Source organism: Arctopsyche grandis, chromosome 2, assembly GCF_051622035.1.
Source record: "Arctopsyche grandis isolate Sample6627 chromosome 2, ASM5162203v2, whole genome shotgun sequence".
Classification (NCBI taxonomy): domain Eukaryota; kingdom Metazoa; phylum Arthropoda; class Insecta; order Trichoptera; family Hydropsychidae; genus Arctopsyche; species Arctopsyche grandis.
In genome coordinates this window covers 50,544-71,282 of record NC_135356.1, presented here as the reverse complement: position 1 = coordinate 71,282, position 20,739 = coordinate 50,544, and the positions used below count along the sequence as shown (strand labels likewise).

General features: G+C 36.2%; 2 protein-coding genes across 2 annotated transcripts; both read left to right on the top strand.

Moving 5' to 3' along the window:
• Positions 1 to 1,619: 1,619 nt before the first annotated feature.
• Positions 1,620 to 4,887, top strand: LOC143921514 (kelch-like protein 1). The gene is made up of 10 exons (XM_077444845.1): positions 1,620 to 1,812; positions 1,888 to 2,042; positions 2,123 to 2,328; positions 2,419 to 2,616; positions 2,855 to 3,028; positions 3,126 to 3,420; positions 3,544 to 3,716; positions 3,797 to 4,007; positions 4,172 to 4,367; positions 4,458 to 4,887. The coding sequence occupies exons 1-7, from the start codon at positions 1,652 to 1,654 to the stop codon at positions 3,633 to 3,635; spliced, it is 1,281 nt and encodes a 426-aa protein (XP_077300971.1). The 5' UTR covers positions 1,620 to 1,651; the 3' UTR covers positions 3,636 to 3,716; positions 3,797 to 4,007; positions 4,172 to 4,367; positions 4,458 to 4,887.
• A 920-nt stretch (positions 4,888 to 5,807) lies between these two features.
• LOC143921463 (uncharacterized) lies at positions 5,808 to 12,296 on the top strand. The gene is made up of 3 exons (XM_077444791.1): positions 5,808 to 5,930; positions 8,067 to 8,313; positions 8,406 to 12,296. Exons 1-3 carry the CDS (start codon positions 5,860 to 5,862, stop codon positions 9,054 to 9,056), a joined length of 969 nt encoding a protein of 322 aa, XP_077300917.1. The 5' UTR covers positions 5,808 to 5,859; the 3' UTR covers positions 9,057 to 12,296.
• Positions 12,297 to 20,739: the final 8,443 nt, after the last annotated feature.

Here is a 20,739-nt window from a genome sequence, read left to right as displayed (position 1 = left end):
TGTGGATATTTTGGCAATGTCGAATTCATTGATTTTTGTGATGGTAAGGTTCAGATGGGTGAGGTTTGGTAGGATAAGAATTTTTTGTGGATATTTTGGCAATTTCGAATTCTCTGACTTCAGTGATGGTTAGGTTAGGTTGGGTTAGGTATTGTAAGGTAAGCACGTTTTGTGGATATTTTGGCAATGTCTAAATTTTTGATTTCGGTGATGGTTAGGTTCAGATGGGTGAGGTTTGGTAGGATAAGAACTTTTTGTGGATATTTTGGCAATGTCGAATTCTCTGACTTCGGTGATGGTTATGTTAGCTTGGGTTAGGTATTGTGAGGTAAGCACGTTTTGTGGATATTTTGGCGATGTCCAATTCTTTGATTTCAGTGACGGTTAGGTTCAGATGGGTGAGGTTTGGTAGGATATGAACTTTTTGTGGAGATTTTGGCAATGTCGAATTCTCTGACTTCGGTGATGGCTATGTTAGGTTGGGTTAGGTATTGTGAGGTAAATACGTTTTGTGGATATTTTTGCAATGTCCAATTCTTTGATTTCGGTGTTAGTTAGGTTCAGATGGGTGAGGTTTGGTGGGGTATGAACTTTTTGTGGAGATTTTGGCAATGTCGAATTCTCTGACTTCGGTGATGGTTAGGTTAGGTTAAGTTAGGTATTGTGAGGTAAGCACGTTTTGTGGATATTTTGGCAATGTCCAATTCTTTGATTTCGGTGATGGTTAGGTTCAGATGGGTGAGATTTGGTAGGATAAGAACTTTTTGTGGATATTTTGGAAATGTCGAATTCTTTGACTTCGGTGATGGTAATGTAAGGTTGTGCTAGGTATTGTGAGGTAAGCACGTTTTGTGGATATTTTGGCAATGTCCAAACCTTTGATTTCGGTGATGGTTAGGTTCAGATGGGTGAGGTTTGGTAGGATCAGAACTTTTTGTGGATATTTTGGCAATATCGAATTCTTTGACTTCGGTGATGGTAAGGTTATGTTGGGTTAGGTATGGTGAGGTAAGCTTGTTTTGTGGATATTTTGGCAATGTCCAATTCTTTGATTTCGGTGACGGTTAGGTTCAGATGGGTGAGGTTTGGTAGGATATGAACTTTTTGTGGATATTTTGGCAATGTCGAATTCTCTGACTTCGGTGATGGTAAGGTTAGGTTAAGTTAGGTATTGTGAGGTAAGCACGTTTTGTGGATATTTAAGCAATGTCCAATTCTTTGATTTCGGTGATGGTTAGGTTCAGATGGGTGAGATTTGGTAGGATAAGAACTTTTTGTGGATATTTTGGAAATGTCGAATTCTTTGACTTCGGTGATGGTTATGTAAGGTTGTGTTAAATATTGTGAGGTAAGCACGTTTTGTGGATATTTTGGCAATGTCCAAGATTGATTTCGGTGATGGTTAGGTTCAGATGGGTGAGGTTTGGTAGGATCAGAACTTTTTGTGGATATTTTGGCAATATCGAATTCTTTGACTTCGGTGATGGTAAGGTTATGTTGGGTTAGGTATGGTGAGGTAAGCTTGTTTTGTGGATATTTTGGCAATGTCCAATTCTTTGATTTCGGTGTTGGTTATGTTCAGATGGGTGAGGTTTGGTGGTGTATGATTTTCATATTATTGTTATTGTATAATTTGATTTTTAGAAAAGACATGAGCATCGGGAGCAATATGACCGAAATTAGTGCCAATTTTGGTGACTCAACGGATTTCGAAATAGATGTGCAGCATGCGCATCTTTTCTCGAAATACATGTATCGGAAGTATGTCGAACAGGAGCAATGCGATACTGTGCTAGTTGTCGGCACTGCAAGGTTAGTCTTGCTTCAAATATTTAATGTATTATGTACATATGTTAACTCGAGGTTTAATGTTTAATCTGTTTGCAGATTCAATGTACACAAGTTTATTGTTATGTGCCACAGCGACTATTTGGCGGAGCGCTTAGAAGCATCACCGGAGGAAATTGTCTTGGACGATCGGGGCGATTTTCGTCTGGACACTTTGAGCAAAGCTATTGAATACTTCTACAGAGGCAAACTCGGTGAGAATTTAAACTTCGTTCGTACGAATTAATACATATGTACTAATTAGTACTAATGACAAATTTTACAATATTTGCAGATTTGGATCCTCTTGGGGCGATCCAGTTAGTTGAATTTTCGCGAACAAACATTCACTGCTATAAACTTGAGGATTATTGCGTGTCGTTCCTAGAAAGCGCATTAAATACTGAAAACTTCTTGTTAATCGGAAATTTTGCGAAGCATTATAGTTATTTCTTATTGCTAGAAAAAACGAGAGCTTACACAACTAAAAATTATGTTGACGTATGTATATTATAATTTTAGGTCATACATACGTATGTGTATTTATATTTTTTAATATTCATGAAATCTGTCTGTCTGTCTGCATTGTAGATAATTCAAGGGAGAGCGTTTCTCGATATAAAAGCTGACCAACTGGAGGAATTGCTGCAGTCGAATGATTTAAATGTCACCACAGAAGAGCAAGTGTTTATAGGCTTGAAGCTGTGGGTTCAAAAGGACTGGGACAATCGGAAGCAGCATTTGAATGCTTTATTTAAATTTGTTAGATTTCGTCTGTTATCTAAAGAGGTAATAATATTTTTAATTTGTTTTGTATATTGTACATACATATATTACATGTAATTCTTACTGTACTTTCTTAATGTGCTTTCATATGTACACATGTATGTATGTATGTATGTATGTATGTATGTACAATGTACTAATCATTACTTGATATAATATTTTGTTTTTAATGTGTGCTCGGCACAATAAATTTAAAAAGGTATGCGATTAATTGCTGAACGTTATAAATGTTTCGTTTCAGTTCATTTTAAACGAAGTGAAACCTCTTTGTTACAATCGTGTATGCTGTCAACAATTGTGGGATTTACTTGAATGGAATATGAGTCCAAAAAAGAGACCACGTCTATCATTGCAAAATGTAAAACCTAGAAAGAGCACACGAGGTATATTGATTGTAGGAAGACGTTCGGCAAAAGTAAGTTTAGTTTGTATGTAAATGCTTTAAATGCATATGTATGTACATAGATATATGTATATGTAATTATGTATATTTTTCAATGTTTTTTTTTTAGCTTGCCAATGAAATCCAAACAATAAGAGGAGATTTCCAGAAATGTTTGTCGTTTTACGACATGAATAAATTTTATAATCCCTTCGAGACGGTCATTCTTCGAGACCAATATTTAATAATGATTGGCCGTCGATCGAAGGAGGTGTTTATTCAATTTATTACTAAACTTTCAAATTTGTGCCGTCACGAAAGAAATGACAATAAATCGAACATTTATGTAGATTCTATTTGTTATAACAATATTTTGAAAAGTTTACTTTGGGGGATTGCAATACCGGCATTGGGTTTTTCAAAAGGTAAGTTCATTAATATTCAGCAACTCGTTGCTTTTGTTACCTTATTGTCGTTCACTTATTGTATGCAAATTTATTAACAATACAGTTATAATAATACGTATGTATAATATTTATATTGAATAGATGTACAGTTTGGATGTTGCCACAAAGGATGTGACGGCGCTTCCACAAATGGTACATGGAAGAAAAGATTTTGCAACCGCTGTTGTCGGTGACCATGTTTTCATCTCAGGAGGAAAAAATCCCTGTTCCAATGCTGCCACTGAAGACATAGACTTACAAACGAGTGTACATAGGTTGGTTGGTTGGTGAATATTTATGATGATTTTTTAATATTGTACAATGGATTACAACTAGTTTTTACGATTTTTCAAAGGTACGATTTCAATACAAGAAACTGGGCCTATCTATCCCATATGTCGGAGTGCCGACATCTCCATGACACCGTTGCACTAGACGGTGTCATATATGCAATAGGTGGAAAAAACGACAAAGAGGTATTCCTTAATAGCATGGAAACTTTCAATGTGGCCAGGAATAGATGGACGGCCGCTCCGCCGATGGCCGAAAAGAGAGCCCGGTTTGCTGTAAGTATTGTCAGGATTTTTTTCTGAAATCGATTATGTCTACATAATCGCCATTTTACATTGTATGTATTGTATTGTCATCATTTTAGAAAAATTGAATTTTGAATATTGTACATACATACATATATTATATATCGTTATATTCAGTCTGTTTCACTTTGTAGGCTGTTGCATTGGGAGGTTATATCTACGCAATTGGCGGCACCTGCGATATTATCAGCAATAGCAATAGCAATAGTACACACGACTCGGTAGAACGGTATGACCCGGAGGCTCAAACCTGGACATATGTTGCTAGTCTCCCTGAAGCACGGTTTGGGCATAAGGCTATCGTCCACGACGATAAAATTGTTTGCGTCGGTGAGTTGATTTTGATTTTGTAACAACCATTATTGTGTGTGTGTGTTTTTTGTATGCAAGTGATTAATATTTAATACATATTTATTTCAGGAGGTAATCACTTGTCGGTGCTAGAATACAGCCCCGATAGAGACTCGTGGACGATTATTGGATCCATTTCAACGAAACGATTCGATTTTAATATGCTAATTGCACCGATGCATTTACTGACTGGTTTTAATGTTTAATAATGAAAATGAAACTTGAATTCAAATGAGTAGTAACTTGTTTAAATGCATAACTTGTTTAATATTATGTACATATAATGTTTTCCTTTTAATGGTAACACTGTTGGCTTAAAACAGGATTTTTGTTTTGCATTTCCATTTTTATTTATTATATATTATATATGTATGTACATATGTAAGTACATATATGTGGAATTATTTGTACACATTCTTTATTTCATGAAAACTATTAACAGTTCATCCTGTTCTATATTTGTAAATATAATGTCACAAATATATTTTTTTCTCAAATGAAAAGAGTGTTTTTATTTATTTCATCTTATTTTAATAAACGTTTTGTTATTAATGTGATCACGAGTGGAAACTCAATCAATCAATGAAAATAATGGTCATCATTTTTTTAAGTTAAGTTAGTATCCGGTGAACCCGAGCTACCTTTTCATTTCAAAAACAATTCAGTTAACCAGTTTTTTGCACAACTTCAAACATCAAACACCTAATCATTTTCTCTCAACAAAATAAGACGTAAAAACTTATAAACTAGGTATTTTTGTACATCCATGAGTTTTATTGGACATTAAACGAAATTCATCGCAAGGTAAAAACCTTCATCGGCAGAAGTAATTGCACTCCAAAATGTTTAGACGGAGACAAAAGTGATTCTCTTTTATCGTTGGTAAACGAAATTCATCGCAAGAGCAATAATATGCATTCAATTATGCCACGATTCTGGACAAAACTTTCCTTATTTAAGTTTTCAGATTAAAAACCTTCATCGGCATAAGTAATTGCACTCCAAAATGTTAAGACGGAGACAAAAGTGATTCTCTTTTATCGTTGGTAAACGAAATTCATCGCAAGAGCAATAATATGCATTCAATTATGCCACGATTCTGGACAAAACATTCCTTTTTTGAGTATTCAGATCGAAATCCTTCTTCCACAGAAGTAATTGCACTCCAAAATGTTTAGACGGAGACAAAAGTGATTCTCTGTTATCGTTGGTTAACGAAATTCATCACCAGGAGCATACTTTGCGTTCAATTTAAGTTTTCAGATTAAAAACCTGCCGATGAGGCAGAAGTAATTGCACTCGAAAATGTTTAGACGGAACGGAGACAAAGGTGATTCTCTTTTATCGTTGGTTCATGAAACGAAATTCATGATTCAAAACTCGAAATTCGTAATTCGAAATTCGAAATTCGAAATTCGAATTCAACGAACAGCGTGTTGTTGCGCTGTCAGTCTAGTCGCTGCCTCGCACGATGTCGGGCGCTTCCGCTTCTGCTTCTGCTTCTGCCTCTGCCTTTGCTTCTGCTTCTGCTTCTGCTTCCCGGTGAGTGTTCTCATATTAATTCAATACCACACTAACACTAACCAGCTTCGTTAGAGTTCACTTCAGTTCACTTACGTCACGCGTCGCAGACTCTGTCTGTTTGCGAACTGTCACTTTGCGAAAACTCTTCCGCGCGCCAAAACACCCCTCGCCACTGGGATGGGACGATTGCTGGGACGATTGCGGTTTCATACATTCGCGCTGTCATACCCAATGCGAAATGCATGTTCCTTTCTCGTCTCCGTCTCCGTCTCCGTCTCCGTCTCGCGCTTTAATCCTTTCAATTTTCATTCATTCAATTTCACTGCGGACGCGCGCGCGTCTTCTCATTATAATTATTTATTGCGATGCGATATTTTACAAAATGTCATATGTAAATACATATTGTGGGTCTCGACATTGCGTAGCCGTCGCGACAACTACGGGATGTAGCTGTCCAGATGGGCTGGCCACCGGACTCTCCTGCCAGTCCGTGTGGTTGCTTGTCGGCCAGTTTCTTGCTGTGGTTCTGCATTTTCTTGGGGGGCTCTCCGCTGCTTTCCATGTATGCCGGCTTTATGCGGTCTACCGATACGGTGACATTGGAATCCTTAATTCTCAGTGTGAAGAACTTCGGTCCCTTCTTCAACACTGGCTGTAACGGACCCTTGGCAGCATCGTGTCTCAGGAACACCTGATCACTGGTGTGCAGGTCTTTGTTGGTTGATCTGAAGGTTGATCTTGTTCCATGGCGCCGCGGTGGACTGGCGTTTCTCAACCTCGCCCCATTTGGGACCGCAATCTCTCTGCTAGTTCCGCTGTGTTGGGTCCTCCGTTTCGTTGTGGAGCCAGAAACTCTCCCGGTAGCCGTAGCGGTTGACCATATACCAGTTCTGCTGACGTGGCATTGAGGTCTTATCGGATACCATGCCGATCGGATCCCCAGTAACACTGTCGGTAGGGCTTCCGTCCACCCTTCGTCTTGGTGGCACATGATCTATGTGTGTGTGTATGTTTGCATGTGTGTATGTGTGTATTTGTGTGTGTGTATGTGTGTACGTATGCATGTGTGTATGTGTGTATTATGTATGTGTGTGTGTGTGTATGCATGTATGTATGTACGTATGTATGTTTGTATGTATGCATGCATGTATGCATGCATGTATGTATGTATGTATGTATTTGTTTGTGTATGTGTGTATTTGTGTGTGTGTGTATGTGTGTATTATGTATGTGTGTGTTTGTATGTATGCATGCATGTATGTATGTATGTATGTACGTATGTATGTTTGTATGTATGCATGCATGTTTGTATGTATGCGGCGGAAATTCAACATAGCCAGGTTCAACAGCAACTCTTCAGAACAACAACGTTCTCAAAATTTTTGGTGTCAACAAATGGCAACGTACCCTGTTATTGCTAAGAAAGCTCTGGAGATTTTCATACCGTTTGTTACTACATATCTTTGCGAGCAATCCTTTTCGAGGATGCTGGACATAAAAACGAATAAAAGGAACAGACTTTGTTGCGAAAATAACATGAGAGTGGCACTTGCCAATGTGAAGCCGCGCATTTCTGAACTAGTCTCTGAAAGGCAACAGCAGAAGCCATACTGATTTGCAGTAAATATTCATTATTATGTTTTTGTGTGAAAATCATGTTTTAATGGTTTTGTTCTTTGAACACAGTGATGTTGATGCACGGTTCATTTTGTGCACCAGTAAAATATATACCTATGTTTTGAATTTGAAAAAAATCATATTTTATTATTCCAATTAAGAGGGGTTCGGTGAATACGCATATGAAACTGGTGGGGTTCAGTACCTCCAATAAGGTTAAGAACCACTGATCTAGTAGCAGCATACTAGTAACATCCTATACGTTTCGATTAATGATTTATGATTTCACTTCATAACTGAGGGGACTCGGTATTTCTAAACAATGAGAGTTGTCATGATCAGCAAGCAATTGATCTAAAACCGGGATTTTTGGGTGTCCCAAAGTTCTTTTCGGGACGCCGGGACAAGCCCGGAATACTGAAACGCCTGGCAGGGCTATTTATATTCCAAAATCCTTAAACCGATATCGTTTGATGATTTTGTTAATAATACATTACAATTTTATTTTATTTTTATATATATATTTTTTGTTTTCAGAAATAGTTATACTTCTATTCTTCGGTTGAAGTGTGAAAAGCTTAAATACGAGATAGAGAATATCAAAATACAACGACAAGTATTGAGTATGTCTAGAAAAAATATTTTACTTCATATTGAAAATCTTAACATGAAATTCGTGCGTTTGAATTATGATATTTGTGAGCTAAAAAATCAAATGATAGTCAAATGTGATAATGAAATAAAACCTGTGAATGAAGACGATGCGGTACCCATAACACCTAAAGTAATTTTTTTTGTGTATTAATTAACCTTGAACTTGAACTGACTATCTACAATGTACTACATATTAATTTATTGTAATATTTATATTTTCAGGAAGAGGTTTTTGTTCTTGACAACCAAACAAATGCGGAAAACCGAGTACCATACATTTTGCTACTGAAAAGTAAAAATAAATGTGCATCACGAAAACGGGTATACATTGAGAAAATATTTGATACAGAAATCAAGGAGTGTTTTGAGATTATCAGCGTTGATCCTTTCGAAATATCGCCGGTTAATAATGATATAACACTTAAAGAGGAACACTATGAGGCAATGAAGCCATGCGTAATCAGGGGGCTTTCAAGTTGTAAAAATTTAATTCCGTGCATCACCGTTCAAGAATCTAAGAATTCAAAACAGCGCGCCTCCAGCAAAAATGGCATGAACGAGTCGACGACTAATTCAGACAAAAATAATGAATCTCCAAAAGTTGTTGAAGAAAGAAAAGGAAAAAATGTTATCGACCTAACGGATAGTGAGGAATCGTTTGCAAACTGTGTACAAAATACCGATGTATCGGCCAAAAGAAAAAATGAGACTGAAAGTAGTAGTAGTATGAAAGTTTTGAAAAAATGTGTCACAGTTCAAGATAGTTCAGTTGAAACTACTACGGAGATCACTAAAACTACAACGACAACGAAAGTTTTGAATCTTCCTAATATTAAAATAGATTTGGATGATGGTGTTATTGAAATTAATTAATTTAAAGAAATTATTATTTTGATTTTGTTTGAATCTCATATGGAATATTTTCCATAATACAATAACAAATTGCATTATCTTTTTATACACTTGGAATCGATTTGAAATTGACCTATTTTATTTTCAACTAAATTTTATACCTAGAAATACTACATTGAATGGGTGGGCGTAAATATGTAACTGAATTTCATATTAAAAACCTATGAAATTCTACAGACGACGAGCGTTTATAACTCCAGCATGTTATAATTTATTTAGAACGCTAAAACTATATACATTTCTAAGATATGTAATTTTTTTACATACAAACATTTACATAAAGGTTGCCAGATTTTCAAAAAAAGCATACCTGAATTTTATTAAAATATATTTTTTTCAATATACTATAATATTTAATGTTAACTTTCAATAACATTTTTTTTTTATTATAAAACAGCACAAACCATAAAAAATATCACAAATCTTTTGAATATTTTTCAATTCCAGTTTCATTTTTCAAAATATTTTCTGCATGTTCATTTCAAGTCTTTAAAAATTCGCGAAACTGCATGATATATTAGAATTTTATTTTTCTATCAACTCCAAGGTATTCAGCAACGGACGATTACATTCTTTCTGCAAAGCCGTCGTCAAAACTAAAAATTCGTACTAATGCTGCATTTGAGTAGGGAATCAAATAATTATAAGATGTTATTTTATAAAAATTGGTTACTTTTTAATTACTTTTAAAATGTTTTACCGATTTTTCGTTAGTCGATCATTTGGTCTTGTCTATCTCTATTCATAAATTTAATTTTTGTATTTCTTCCAATAAATCCAAGGGATTCCCAGAACTATGTATGCCATCGTATACGCCACTTTAAAACTCTCATTGTTTCCATTTTTTCTTACTAAGCATTCAAAAACTGCAATTATATTAACTCATTTACAACACCATCTTTACAGTTGTCTTTGACCGTATAAATTATCAGATCAATATTTCTCAAACTGTGGTGATTGTTGTATTCAATTTTGTATAAAATTTATATACTTAAACCTTTTGAGTGCTGACGTCTTTTTTTTTTAAAGCCCACCACGCTGAAAATTAGAATTATTTAGAAATCCAATAGAAAGCACGTATAAAAACCCTAGATAACTCTCGCCGACGATTTCGAGTTTTGTAAAGGTGTGTTTAGACTCTAATACATCTTGCAACAATATAAAATAAACAAAAGAAGTCTATTAATGAATGTATTTTTCCAAAACTAGTTCCATCTTCTTCATTGTTGTTAAAATGTAATGCTCACAATTTAAATGCCAAGCCACAATCTAAAATACTCAGCAGTTAGGGATTTCCATCGAGAAATTCTGTTATGGTTATAAATTCAGAAATTCCAGTGTCAACCAAGTCTTTATAAACATTGACACAGATTACACGACCCATGTTCAATGCATTTATTTTTTCAATGCAACCTGGAAAGGCTTAGCGGGTAGTATTCTTGTTTATTTTTAACATACTCAAAAAAACAACGCCGATAGTCATATTTCAGGCTGATGGGCTTGTTGGCATAACGCCGATCGGCGTTGGTCAGCATTCAAGGGTTAACGTAATAAACGATATATTTTAGATCATTGATATGTATGCTACGCGAGAAAAAAAATCATTTCAATATCTGAGGATTTGAAATCTTTTTTGAATTTTGGAATATCGATAAATTCTTTGGTAAAATAATCAAGCTTTAACTATAGAAATATAATTTTTTTTTAAATTTATTTATCGATATTTTGGAAAAAATATATGCTGGTATATCTATGATTGGATAATCTATGATTGGAATATTGAAACTAAACCTATTAAATAATATTTTTTTGTATGAAGTGTGAAGGATTTAAAAACATACGCTGTATTGATAGCCTTTGAATGAAGTTAATAAATTAATAATACAGCGGATGTCTTTACGGTCCATAGTGAGTTAATAAAGTTAATGTCTCTCTTGAGTTCCATTTAAAAATTTTCTTTGCAAATCGAGACGCAGGATTACAGTTACTAAATCGGGACATCCAACCCTGTTTACATAATATATATTTATATGACGTACATATATGTGGGTGGAATTCCTGAATAGATGACGCTATTCAGGACCACGATGGGATGTGGCGGTGGAATTGAAGATCAAACACGTGCGTTTTCAGTCATGTTGTTTATTAAAACGACACCACGCGGTGGTTTAACGACCAACCGCCCCCAGTGGAAGGTTAACTTCTACTAACTGTAAAATAGCGGTCCTTTCGCGCCCTCTGCCACTTTTCCATCCCCTCTCTACAATCGGTCGTAACATACCCTTTCTCAGCCATAGCCCATACATCAGCCTTTCGTTCAATCCCAACACTACATATACGTACATGTATTGTTTCTTACGTAACTTCAAATTTCTCATTAAATATGTATATTTTTATGACCTTGCCTGTCTGTTATCCTTTACTTCTTACAAAGTCTTAATTTGATCTTAGAATTTCTGAAATGGATTAAAAAAGATAATAATGAGAACAAATTACTGTTTTTTTTTTATCATTTATTCGTTTCATTGTATACAATGGCTATGACTATGTTTTAATTATATTTTGAAATATTTAAGAAATTAGTAATCTCACAAGTTTATCTTAGTATTAGTAAATTTTTTATAATAATTAATTATATTCAAATTTTATTAGATATGTTTAAATTTCTAGATCTTCTGATGAGAGCATCCAATTCCTATTGATAAGCACTTGGACTACAGGAGATACTAACATGAACTCCTGCGGCACTAGTACTTAGAAATAAGGAAGGATAGTTTCGTGAAAAGTATTAATCACTGCAGATTAATTTCTTTTACGTATTATAGTAATGTTTTTATGTACAATTTAAGTTGATATGTATAATATTTTTTTGATTTTTCGTTATAAATACGTATGTGTATAAGGATTTTCTTAAACATAATATGTAGGTTTGCATATATGTATGTGTGTATTGTATATGCATTATGTATGATATTATTTTCTTCTTGTGCTCGTTATTCATTAAGTGTCTTCTTCCGGTCAGTCATGCCACTCGTTTATTTATCATTTTCAATTGGTGTAAGTGATGAATAAAGCTTACACAGAATCACATCACAAAATTAATGATGTTATTGTAAGCCACCTATGTAATTGTAAACTGCTCATGTTTCGAATTTTGTATCGCCAGCGCGTGTATTACAAATAAAATATATTTTAAATATTAAAACATGTTTCAATACAACCAATTAATAATGTAATATTGTAAAATATGTAACACAGTCTCTTACCTGATACGAGCGCTTATGAAAATATCACTATTATGCAAGCCGCTGTTTATTAATCACAATTTGACCTGTTTGATAACCGAAGTATACTTTTGAATATACATAAAAAAGCCATTTTAAAGCATCGTAACATTTGGCTCATTGATTATGTGACGGGATTCTTTCACATTGCACCTCGGTAGTCGAAACTTTGAGTTTCCATTATTTAGCAGTGTTCATTTAGTTTATTTCGTTTACCAACTATAAAAAAGTATCACTTTTGTCTCTGTCGACCCATGTTAGAGTGCAAGTACCTCTGGCGAAGAAGGTTTTTAATGTGAAAACTTAAATAAGGAAAGTTTTGGCCTTAGTCATGGCATAATTTAAAGCATATTATAGCCCTTGCGATGAATTTCGTTTACCAACGATAAAAAAGTATCACTTTGGTCTCCGTCGACACATTTTAGAGTGCAAATACTTCTGCAGAAGAAGGTTTTTATCTGAAAACTTAAATAAGGAAAGTGATGATTTTCGTTTACCAACGATAAAAGAGTATCACTTTTGTCTCCGTCTAAACATTTTGGAGTGCAATTACTTCTGTGGAAGAAGGATTTCGATCTGAATACTCAAATAAGGAATGTTATGTCCCGAATCGTGGCATAAGTGAATGCATATTATTGCTCTTGCGATGAATTTCGTTTACCAACGATAAAAGAGAATCACTTTTGTCTCCGTCTAAACATTTTGGAGTGCAAATACTTCTGCCGAAGAAGGTCTCTAATCTGAAAACTTAAATAGGGAAAGTTTTGGCCCAAGTCGTGGCAAAATTGAACGCAAAGTATGCTCCTGGTTATGAATTTCGTTTACCAACGATAAAAGAGAATCACTTTTGTCTTCGTCTAAACATTTTGGAGTGCAATTACTTCTGTGGAAGAAGGATTTCGATCTGAATACTCAAATAAGGAATGTTTTGTCTAGAATCGTGGCATAATTGAATGCATATTATTGCTCTTGCGATGAATTTCGTTTACCAACGATAAAAGAGAATCACTTTTGTCTCCGTCTAAACATTTTGGAGTGCAAATACTTCTGTCGAAGAAGGTTTCTAATCTGAAAACTTAAATAAAGAAAGTTTTGGCCAAAGTCATGGCAAAATTGAACGCAAAGTATGCTCCTGGTGATGAATTTCGTTTACCAACGATAACAGAGTATCACTTTTGTCTCCTTCTAAACATTTTGGAGTGCAATTACTTCTGTGGAAGAAGGATTTCGATCTGAATACTCAAATATGGAATGTTTTGTCCAGATTCGTGGCATAATTGAATGCATATTATTGCTCTTGTCCAATTATTATTGCTCTTCTCAATGTCCAATTCTTTGATTTCGGTGATGGTTAGGTTCAGTTGGGTTAGGTTTGGTGGGGTAAGAACGTTTTGTGGATATTTTGGCATTGTCGAATTCTTTGATTTCGGTGTTGGTTAGGTTCAGATGGGTGAGGTTTGGTGGGGTATGAACTTTTTGTGGATATTTTGGCAATGTCGAATTCTCTGACTTCGGTGATGGTTAGGTTAGGTTGGGTTAGGTATTGTGAGGTAAGCACGTTTTGTGGATATTTTGGCAATGTCCAATTCTTTGATTTCGGTGATGGTTAGGTTCAGATGGGTGAGGCTTGGTAGAATCAGAACTTTTTATGGATATTTTGGCAATGTCGAATTCTTTGACTTCGGTGATGGTAAGGTTAGGTTGGATTAGGTATAGTGAGGTAAGCACGTTTTGTGGATATTTTGGCAATGTCCAATTCATTGATTTCGGTGATGGTTAGGTTCAGATGGGTGAGGTTTGGTAGGATAAGAATTTTATGTGGATATTTTGGCAATGTCGAATTCTTTGACTTCGGTGAGGATTAGGTTAGGTTGGGTTAGGTATTTTTAGGTAAGCAAATTTTGTGGATATTTTGGCAATGTCCAATTCTTTGATTTCGGTGATGGTTAGGTTCAGATGGGTGAGGTTTGGTAGGATAAGAACTTTTTGTGGATATTTTGGCAATGTCGAATTCTCTGACTTTGGTGATGGTTAGGTTAGGTTGGGTTCGGTATGGTGAGGTAAGCACGTTTTTTGGATATTTTGGCAATGTCCAATTCTATGATTTTTGTGATGGTAAGGTTCAGATGGGTGAGGTTTGGTAGGATAAGAACTTTTTGTGGATATTTTGGCAATGTCGAATTCTTTGACTTCGGTGATGGTAAGGTTCAGATGGGTGAGGTTTTTTTAGGATATGAAATTTTTGTGGATATTTTGGCAATGTCCAATTCTTTGATTTCGGTGATGGTTAGGTTCAGATGGGTGAGGTTTGGAAAGATAAGAACTTTTTGTGGATATTTTGGCAATGTCGAATTCTCTGACTTTGGTGATGGTTAGGTTAGGTTGGGTTCGGTATGGTGAGGTAAGCACGTTTTTTGGATATTTTGGCAATGTCCAATTCTATGATTTTTGTGATGGTAAGGTTCAGATGGGTGAGGTTTGGTAGGATAAGAACTTTTTGTGGATATTTTGGCAATGTCGAATTCTTTGACTTCGGTGATGGTAAGGTTCAGATGGGTGAGGTTTTTTTAGGATATGAAATTTTTGTGGATATTTTGGCAATGTCCAATTCTTTGATTTCGGTGATGGTTAGGTTCAGATGGGTGAGGTTTGGAAAGATAAGAACTTTTTGTGGATATTTTGGCAATGTCGAATTCTCTGACTTCGGTGATGGTTATGTTAGGTTGGGGTAGGTATTGTGAGGTAAGCACGTTTTGTGGAAATTTTGGCAATGTCCATTTCTATGATTTTTGTGATGGTAAGGTTCAGATGGGTGAGGTTTGGTAGGATAAGAACTTTTTGTGGATATTTTGGCAATGTCGAATTCTTTGACTTCGGTGATGGTTAGGTTAGGTTAAGTAAGGTATGGTGAGGTAAGCACGTTTTATGAATATTTTGGCAATGTCCAATTCTTTGATTTCAGTGACGGTAAGGTTCAGATGGGTGAGGTTTTTTTAGGATATGAAATTTTTGTGGATATTTTAGCAATGTCCAATTCTTTGATTTCGGTGATGGTTAGGTTCAGATGGGTGAGGTTTGGTAGGATAAGAACTTTTTGTGGATATTTTGGCAATGTCGAATTCTCTGACTTAGAGGATGGTTAGGTTAGGTTGAGTTAGGTATTGTGAGGTAAGCACATTTTGTGGATATTTTGGCAATGTCCAATTCATTGATTTCGGTGATGGTTAGGTTCAGATGGGTGAGATTTGGTAGGATAAGAACTTTTTGTGGATATTTTGGAAATGTCGAAATCTTTGACTTCGGTGATGGTTATGTTAGGTTGGGTTAGTTATTGTGAGGTAAGCACGTTTTGTGGATATTTTGGCAATGTCCAATTCTTTGATTTCGGTGATGGTTAGGTTCAGATAGGTGAGGTTTGGTAGGATATGATCTTTTTGAAGATATTTTGGCAATGTCGAATTCTCTGACTTTGGTGATGGTGAGGTTAGGTTGGGTTCGGTATGGTGAGGTAAACACGTTTTGTGGATATTTTGGCAATGTCCAATTCTTTGATTTCGATGATGGTTAGGTTCAGATGGGTGAGGTTTGGTAGGATCAGAATTTTTTATGGATATTTTGGCAATGTCGAATTCTTTGACTTCGGTGATGGTAAGGTTAGGTTGGATTAGGTATAGTTAGGTAAGCACGTTTTGTGGATATTTTGGCAATGTCCAATTCTTTGATTTCGATGATGGTTAGGTTCAGATGGGTAAGGTTTGGTAGGATAAGAACTTTTTGTGGATATTTTGGCAATGTTGAATTCTCTGACTTCGGTGATGGTTAGGTTAGGTTGCGTTAGGTATTGTGAGGGAAGCACGTTTTGTGGATATTTTGGCAATGTCCAATTCTTTAATTTCGGTGATGGTTAGGTTCAGATGGGTGAGGTTTGGTAGGATACGAACTTTTTGTGGATATTTTGGCAATGTCGAATTCTCTGACTTCGGTGATGGTTAGGTTAGGTTGGGTTCGGTATGGTGAGGTAAGCACGTTTTTTGGATATTTTGGCAATGTCCAATTCTATGATTTTTGTGATGGTAAGGTTCAGATGGGTGAGGTTTGGTAGGATAAGAACTTTTTGTGGATATTTTGGCAATGTCGAATTCTTTGACTTCGGTGATGGTAAGGTTAAGTTGGGTTAGGTATTGTGAGGTAAGCACGTTTTGTGGATATTTTGGCAATTTCCAATTCTTTGATTTCGATGATGGTTAGGTTCAGATGGGTAAGGTTTGGTAGGATAAGAACTTTTTGTGGATATTTTGGCAATGTTGAATTCTCTGACTTCGGTGATGGTTATGTTAGGTTGGGTTAGGTATTGTGAGGGAAGCACGTTTTGTGGATATTTTGGCAATATCCAATTCTTTGATTTCGGTGATGGTTAGGTTCAGATGGGTGAGGTTTGGTAGGATACGAACTTTTTGTGGATATTTTGGAAATGTCGAATTCTCTGACTTCGGTGATGGTTCGGTTAGGTTGGGTTAGGTATTGTGAGGTAAGCACGTTTTGTGGAAATTTTGGCAATGTCTAATTCTTTGATTTTTGTGATGGTAAGGTTCAGATGGGTGAGGTTTGGTAGGATAAGAACTTTTTGTGGATATTTTGGCAATGTCGAATTCTCTGAATTCGGTGATGGTTAGGGTAGGTTGGGTTAGGTATTGTGAGGTAAGCACGTTTTGTGGATATTTTGGCAATGTCTAATTCTTTGATTTTTATGATGGTAAGGTTTAGATGGTCGAGGTTTGGTAGGATAAGAACTTTTTGTGGATATTTTTAAAATGTCGAATTCTCTGACTTCGGTGATGGTTCGGTTAGGTTGGGTTAGGTATTGTGAGGTAAGCACGTTTTGTGGAAATTTTGGCAATGTCTAATTCTTTGATTTCGGTGATGGTTAGGTTCAGATGGGTGAGGTATTGTGAGGTAAGCACGTTTTGTGGATATTATAGCAGTGTCCAATTCTTATATTTCGGTGTTGGTTAGGTTCAGATGGGTGAGGTTTGGTGGGGTATGATCTTTTTGTGGATATTTTGGCAATGTCGAATTCATTGATTTTTGTGATGGTAAGGTTCAGATGGGTGAGGTTTGGTAGGATAAGAATTTTTTGTGGATATTTTGGCAATTTCGAATTCTCTGACTTCAGTGATGGTTAGGTTAGGTTGGGTTAGGTATTGTAAGGTAAGCACGTTTTGTGGATATTTTGGCAATGTCTAAATTTTTGATTTCGGTGATGGTTAGGTTCAGATGGGTGAGGTTTGGTAGGATAAGAACTTTTTGTGGATATTTTGGCAATGTCGAATTCTCTGACTTCGGTGATGGTTATGTTAGCTTGGGTTAGGTATTGTGAGGTAAGCACGTTTTGTGGATATTTTGGCGATGTCCAATTCTTTGATTTCAGTGACGGTTAGGTTCAGATGGGTGAGGTTTGGTAGGATATGAACTTTTTGTGGAGATTTTGGCAATGTCGAATTCTCTGACTTCGGTGATGGCTATGTTAGGTTGGGTTAGGTATTGTGAGGTAAATACGTTTTGTGGATATTTTGGCAATGTCCAATTCTTTGATTTCGGTGATGGTTAGGTTCAGATGGGTGAGATTTGGTAGGATAAGAACTTTTTGTGGATATTTTGGAAATGTCGAATTCTTTGACTTCGGTGATGGTAATGTAAGGTTGTGCTAGGTATTGTGAGGTAAGCACGTTTTGTGGATATTTTGGCAATGTCCAAACCTTTGATTTCGGTGATGGTTAGGTTCAGATGGGTGAGGTTTGGTAGGATCAGAACTTTTTGTGGATATTTTGGCAATATCGAATTCTTTGACTTCGGTGATGGTAAGGTTATGTTGGGTTAGGTATGGTGAGGTAAGCTTGTTTTGTGGATATTTTGGCAATGTCCAATTCTTTGATTTCGGTGACGGTTAGGGTCAGATGGGTGAGGTTTGGTAGGATATGAACTTTTTGTGGATATTTTGGCAATGTCGAATTCTCTGACTTCGGTGATGGTAAGGTTAGGTTAAGTTAGGTATTGTGAGGTAAGCACGTTTTGTGGATATTTAAGCAATGTCCAATTCTTTGATTTCGGTGATGGTTAGGTTCAGATGGGTGAGATTTGGTAGGATAAGAACTTTTTGTGGATATTTTGGAAATGTCGAATTCTTTGACTTCGGTGATGGTTATGTAAGGTTGTGTTAAATATTGTGAGGTAAGCACGTTTTGTGGATATTTTGGCAATGTCCAAGATTGATTTCGGTGATGGTTAGGTTCAGATGGGTGAGGTTTGAGAGGATCAGAACTTTTTGTGGATATTTTGGAAATGTCGAATTCTCTGACTTCGGTGATGGTTAGGTTAGGTTGGGTTCGGTATTGTGAGGTAAGCACGTTTTGTGGAAATTTTGGCAATGTTTAATTCTTTGATTTTTGTGATGGTAAGGTTCAGATGGGTGAGGTTTGGTAGGATAAGAACTTTTTGTGGATATTTTGGCAATGTCGAATTCTTTGACTTCGGTGATGGTAAGGTTAAGTTGGGTTAGGTATTGTGAGGTAAGCACGTTTTGTGGATATTTTGGCAATTTCCAATTCTTTGATTTCGATGATGGTTAGGTTCAGATGGGTAAGGTTTGGTAGGATAAGAACTTTTTGTGGATATTTTGGCAATGTTGAATTCTCTGACTTCGGTGATGGTTAGGTTAGGTTGGGTTAGGTATTGTGAGGGAAGCACGTTTTGTGGATATTTTGGCAATATCCAATTCTTTGATTTCGGTGATGGTTAGGTTCAGATGGGTGAGGTTTGGTAGGATACGAACTTTTTGTGGATATTTTGGAAATGTCGAATTCTCTGACTTCGGTGATGGTTCGGTTAGGTTGGGTTAGGTATTGTGAGGTAAGCACGTTTTGTGGAAATTTTGGCAATGTCTAATTCTTTGATTTTTGTGATGGTAAGGTTCAGATGGGTGAGGTTTGGTAGGATAAGAACTTTTTGTGGATATTTTGGCAATGTCGAATTCTCTGAATTCGGTGATGGTTAGGGTGGGTTGGGTTAGGTATTGTGAGGTAAGCACGTTTTGTGGATATTTTGGCAATATCCAATTCTTTGATTTCGGTGATGGTTAGGTTCAGATGGGTGAGGTTTGGTAGGATACGAACTTTTTGTGGATATTTTGGAAATGTCGAATTCTCTGACTTCGGTGATGGTTCGGTTAGGTTGGGTTAGGTATTGTGAGGTAAGCACGTTTTGTGGAAATTTTGGCAATGTCTAATTCTTTGATTTTTGTGATGGTAAGGTTCAGATGGGTGAGGTTTGGTAGGATAAGAACTTTTTGTGGATATTTTGGCAATGTCGAATTCTCTGAATTCGGTGATGGTTAGGGTAGGTTGGGTTAGGTATTGTGAGGTAAGCACGTTTTGTGGATATTTTGGCAATGTCTAATTCTTTGATTTTTATGATGGTAAGGTTTAGATGGTCGAGGTTTGGTAGGATAAGAACTTTTTGTGGATATTTTTAAAATGTCGAATTCTCTGACTTCGGTGATGGTTCGGTTAGGTTGGGTTAGGTATTGTGAGGTAAGCACGTTTTGTGGAAATTTTGGCAATGTCTAATTCTTTGATTTCGGTGATGGTTAGGTTCAGATGGGTGAGGTATTGTGAGGTAAGCACGTTTTGTGGATATTATAGCAGTGTCCAATTCTTATATTTCGGTGTTGGTTAGGTTCAGATGGGTGAGGTTTGGTGGGGTATGAACTTTTTGTGGATATTTTGGCAATGTCGAATTCATTGATTTTTGTGATGGTAAGGTTCAGATGGGTGAGGTTTGGTAGGATAAGAATTTTTTGTGGATATTTTGGCAATTTCGAATTCTCTGACTTCAGTGATGGTTAGGTTAGGTTGGGTTAGGTATTGTAAGGTAAGCACGTTTTGTGGATATTTTGGCAATGTCTAAATTTTTGATTTCGGTGATGGTTAGGTTCAGATGGGTGAGGTTTGGTAGGATAAGAACTTTTTGTGGATATTTTGGCAATGTCGAATTCTCTGACTTCGGTGATGGTTATGTTAGCTTGGGTTAGGTATTGTGAGGTAAGCACGTTTTGTGGATATTTTGGCGATGTCCAATTCTTTGATTTCAGTGACGGTTAGGTTCAGATGGGTGAGGTTTGGTAGGATATGAACTTTTTGTGGAGATTTTGGCAATGTCGAATTCTGTGACTTCGGTGATGGCTATGTTAGGTTGGGTTAGGTATTGTGAGGTAAATACGTTTTGTGGATATTTTTGCAATGTCCAATTCTTTGATTTCGGTGTTAGTTAGGTTCAGATGGGTGAGGTTTGGTGGGGTATGAACT

Bases quoted from the DNA above. Each gene is read 5' to 3' on its own strand.
- LOC143921514 (XM_077444845.1), top strand. From the start codon at position 1,652: ATGAGCATCGGGAGCAATATGACCGAAATTAGTGCCAATTTTGGTGAC. The intron at 1,813-1,887 runs GTTAGTCTTGCT...ATCTGTTTGCAG, and splicing joins CTAGTTGTCGGCACTGCAAG to ATTCAATGTACACAAGTTTA. The intron at 3,421-3,543 runs GTAAGTTCATTA...TATATTGAATAG, and splicing joins GGCATTGGGTTTTTCAAAAG to ATGTACAGTTTGGATGTTGC.
- LOC143921463 (XM_077444791.1), top strand. From the start codon at position 5,860: ATGTCGGGCGCTTCCGCTTCTGCTTCTGCTTCTGCCTCTGCCTTTGCT. The intron at 5,931-8,066 runs GTGAGTGTTCTC...TTTTGTTTTCAG, and splicing joins GCTTCTGCTTCTGCTTCCCG to AAATAGTTATACTTCTATTC. The intron at 8,314-8,405 runs GTAATTTTTTTT...TTATATTTTCAG, and splicing joins CGGTACCCATAACACCTAAA to GAAGAGGTTTTTGTTCTTGA.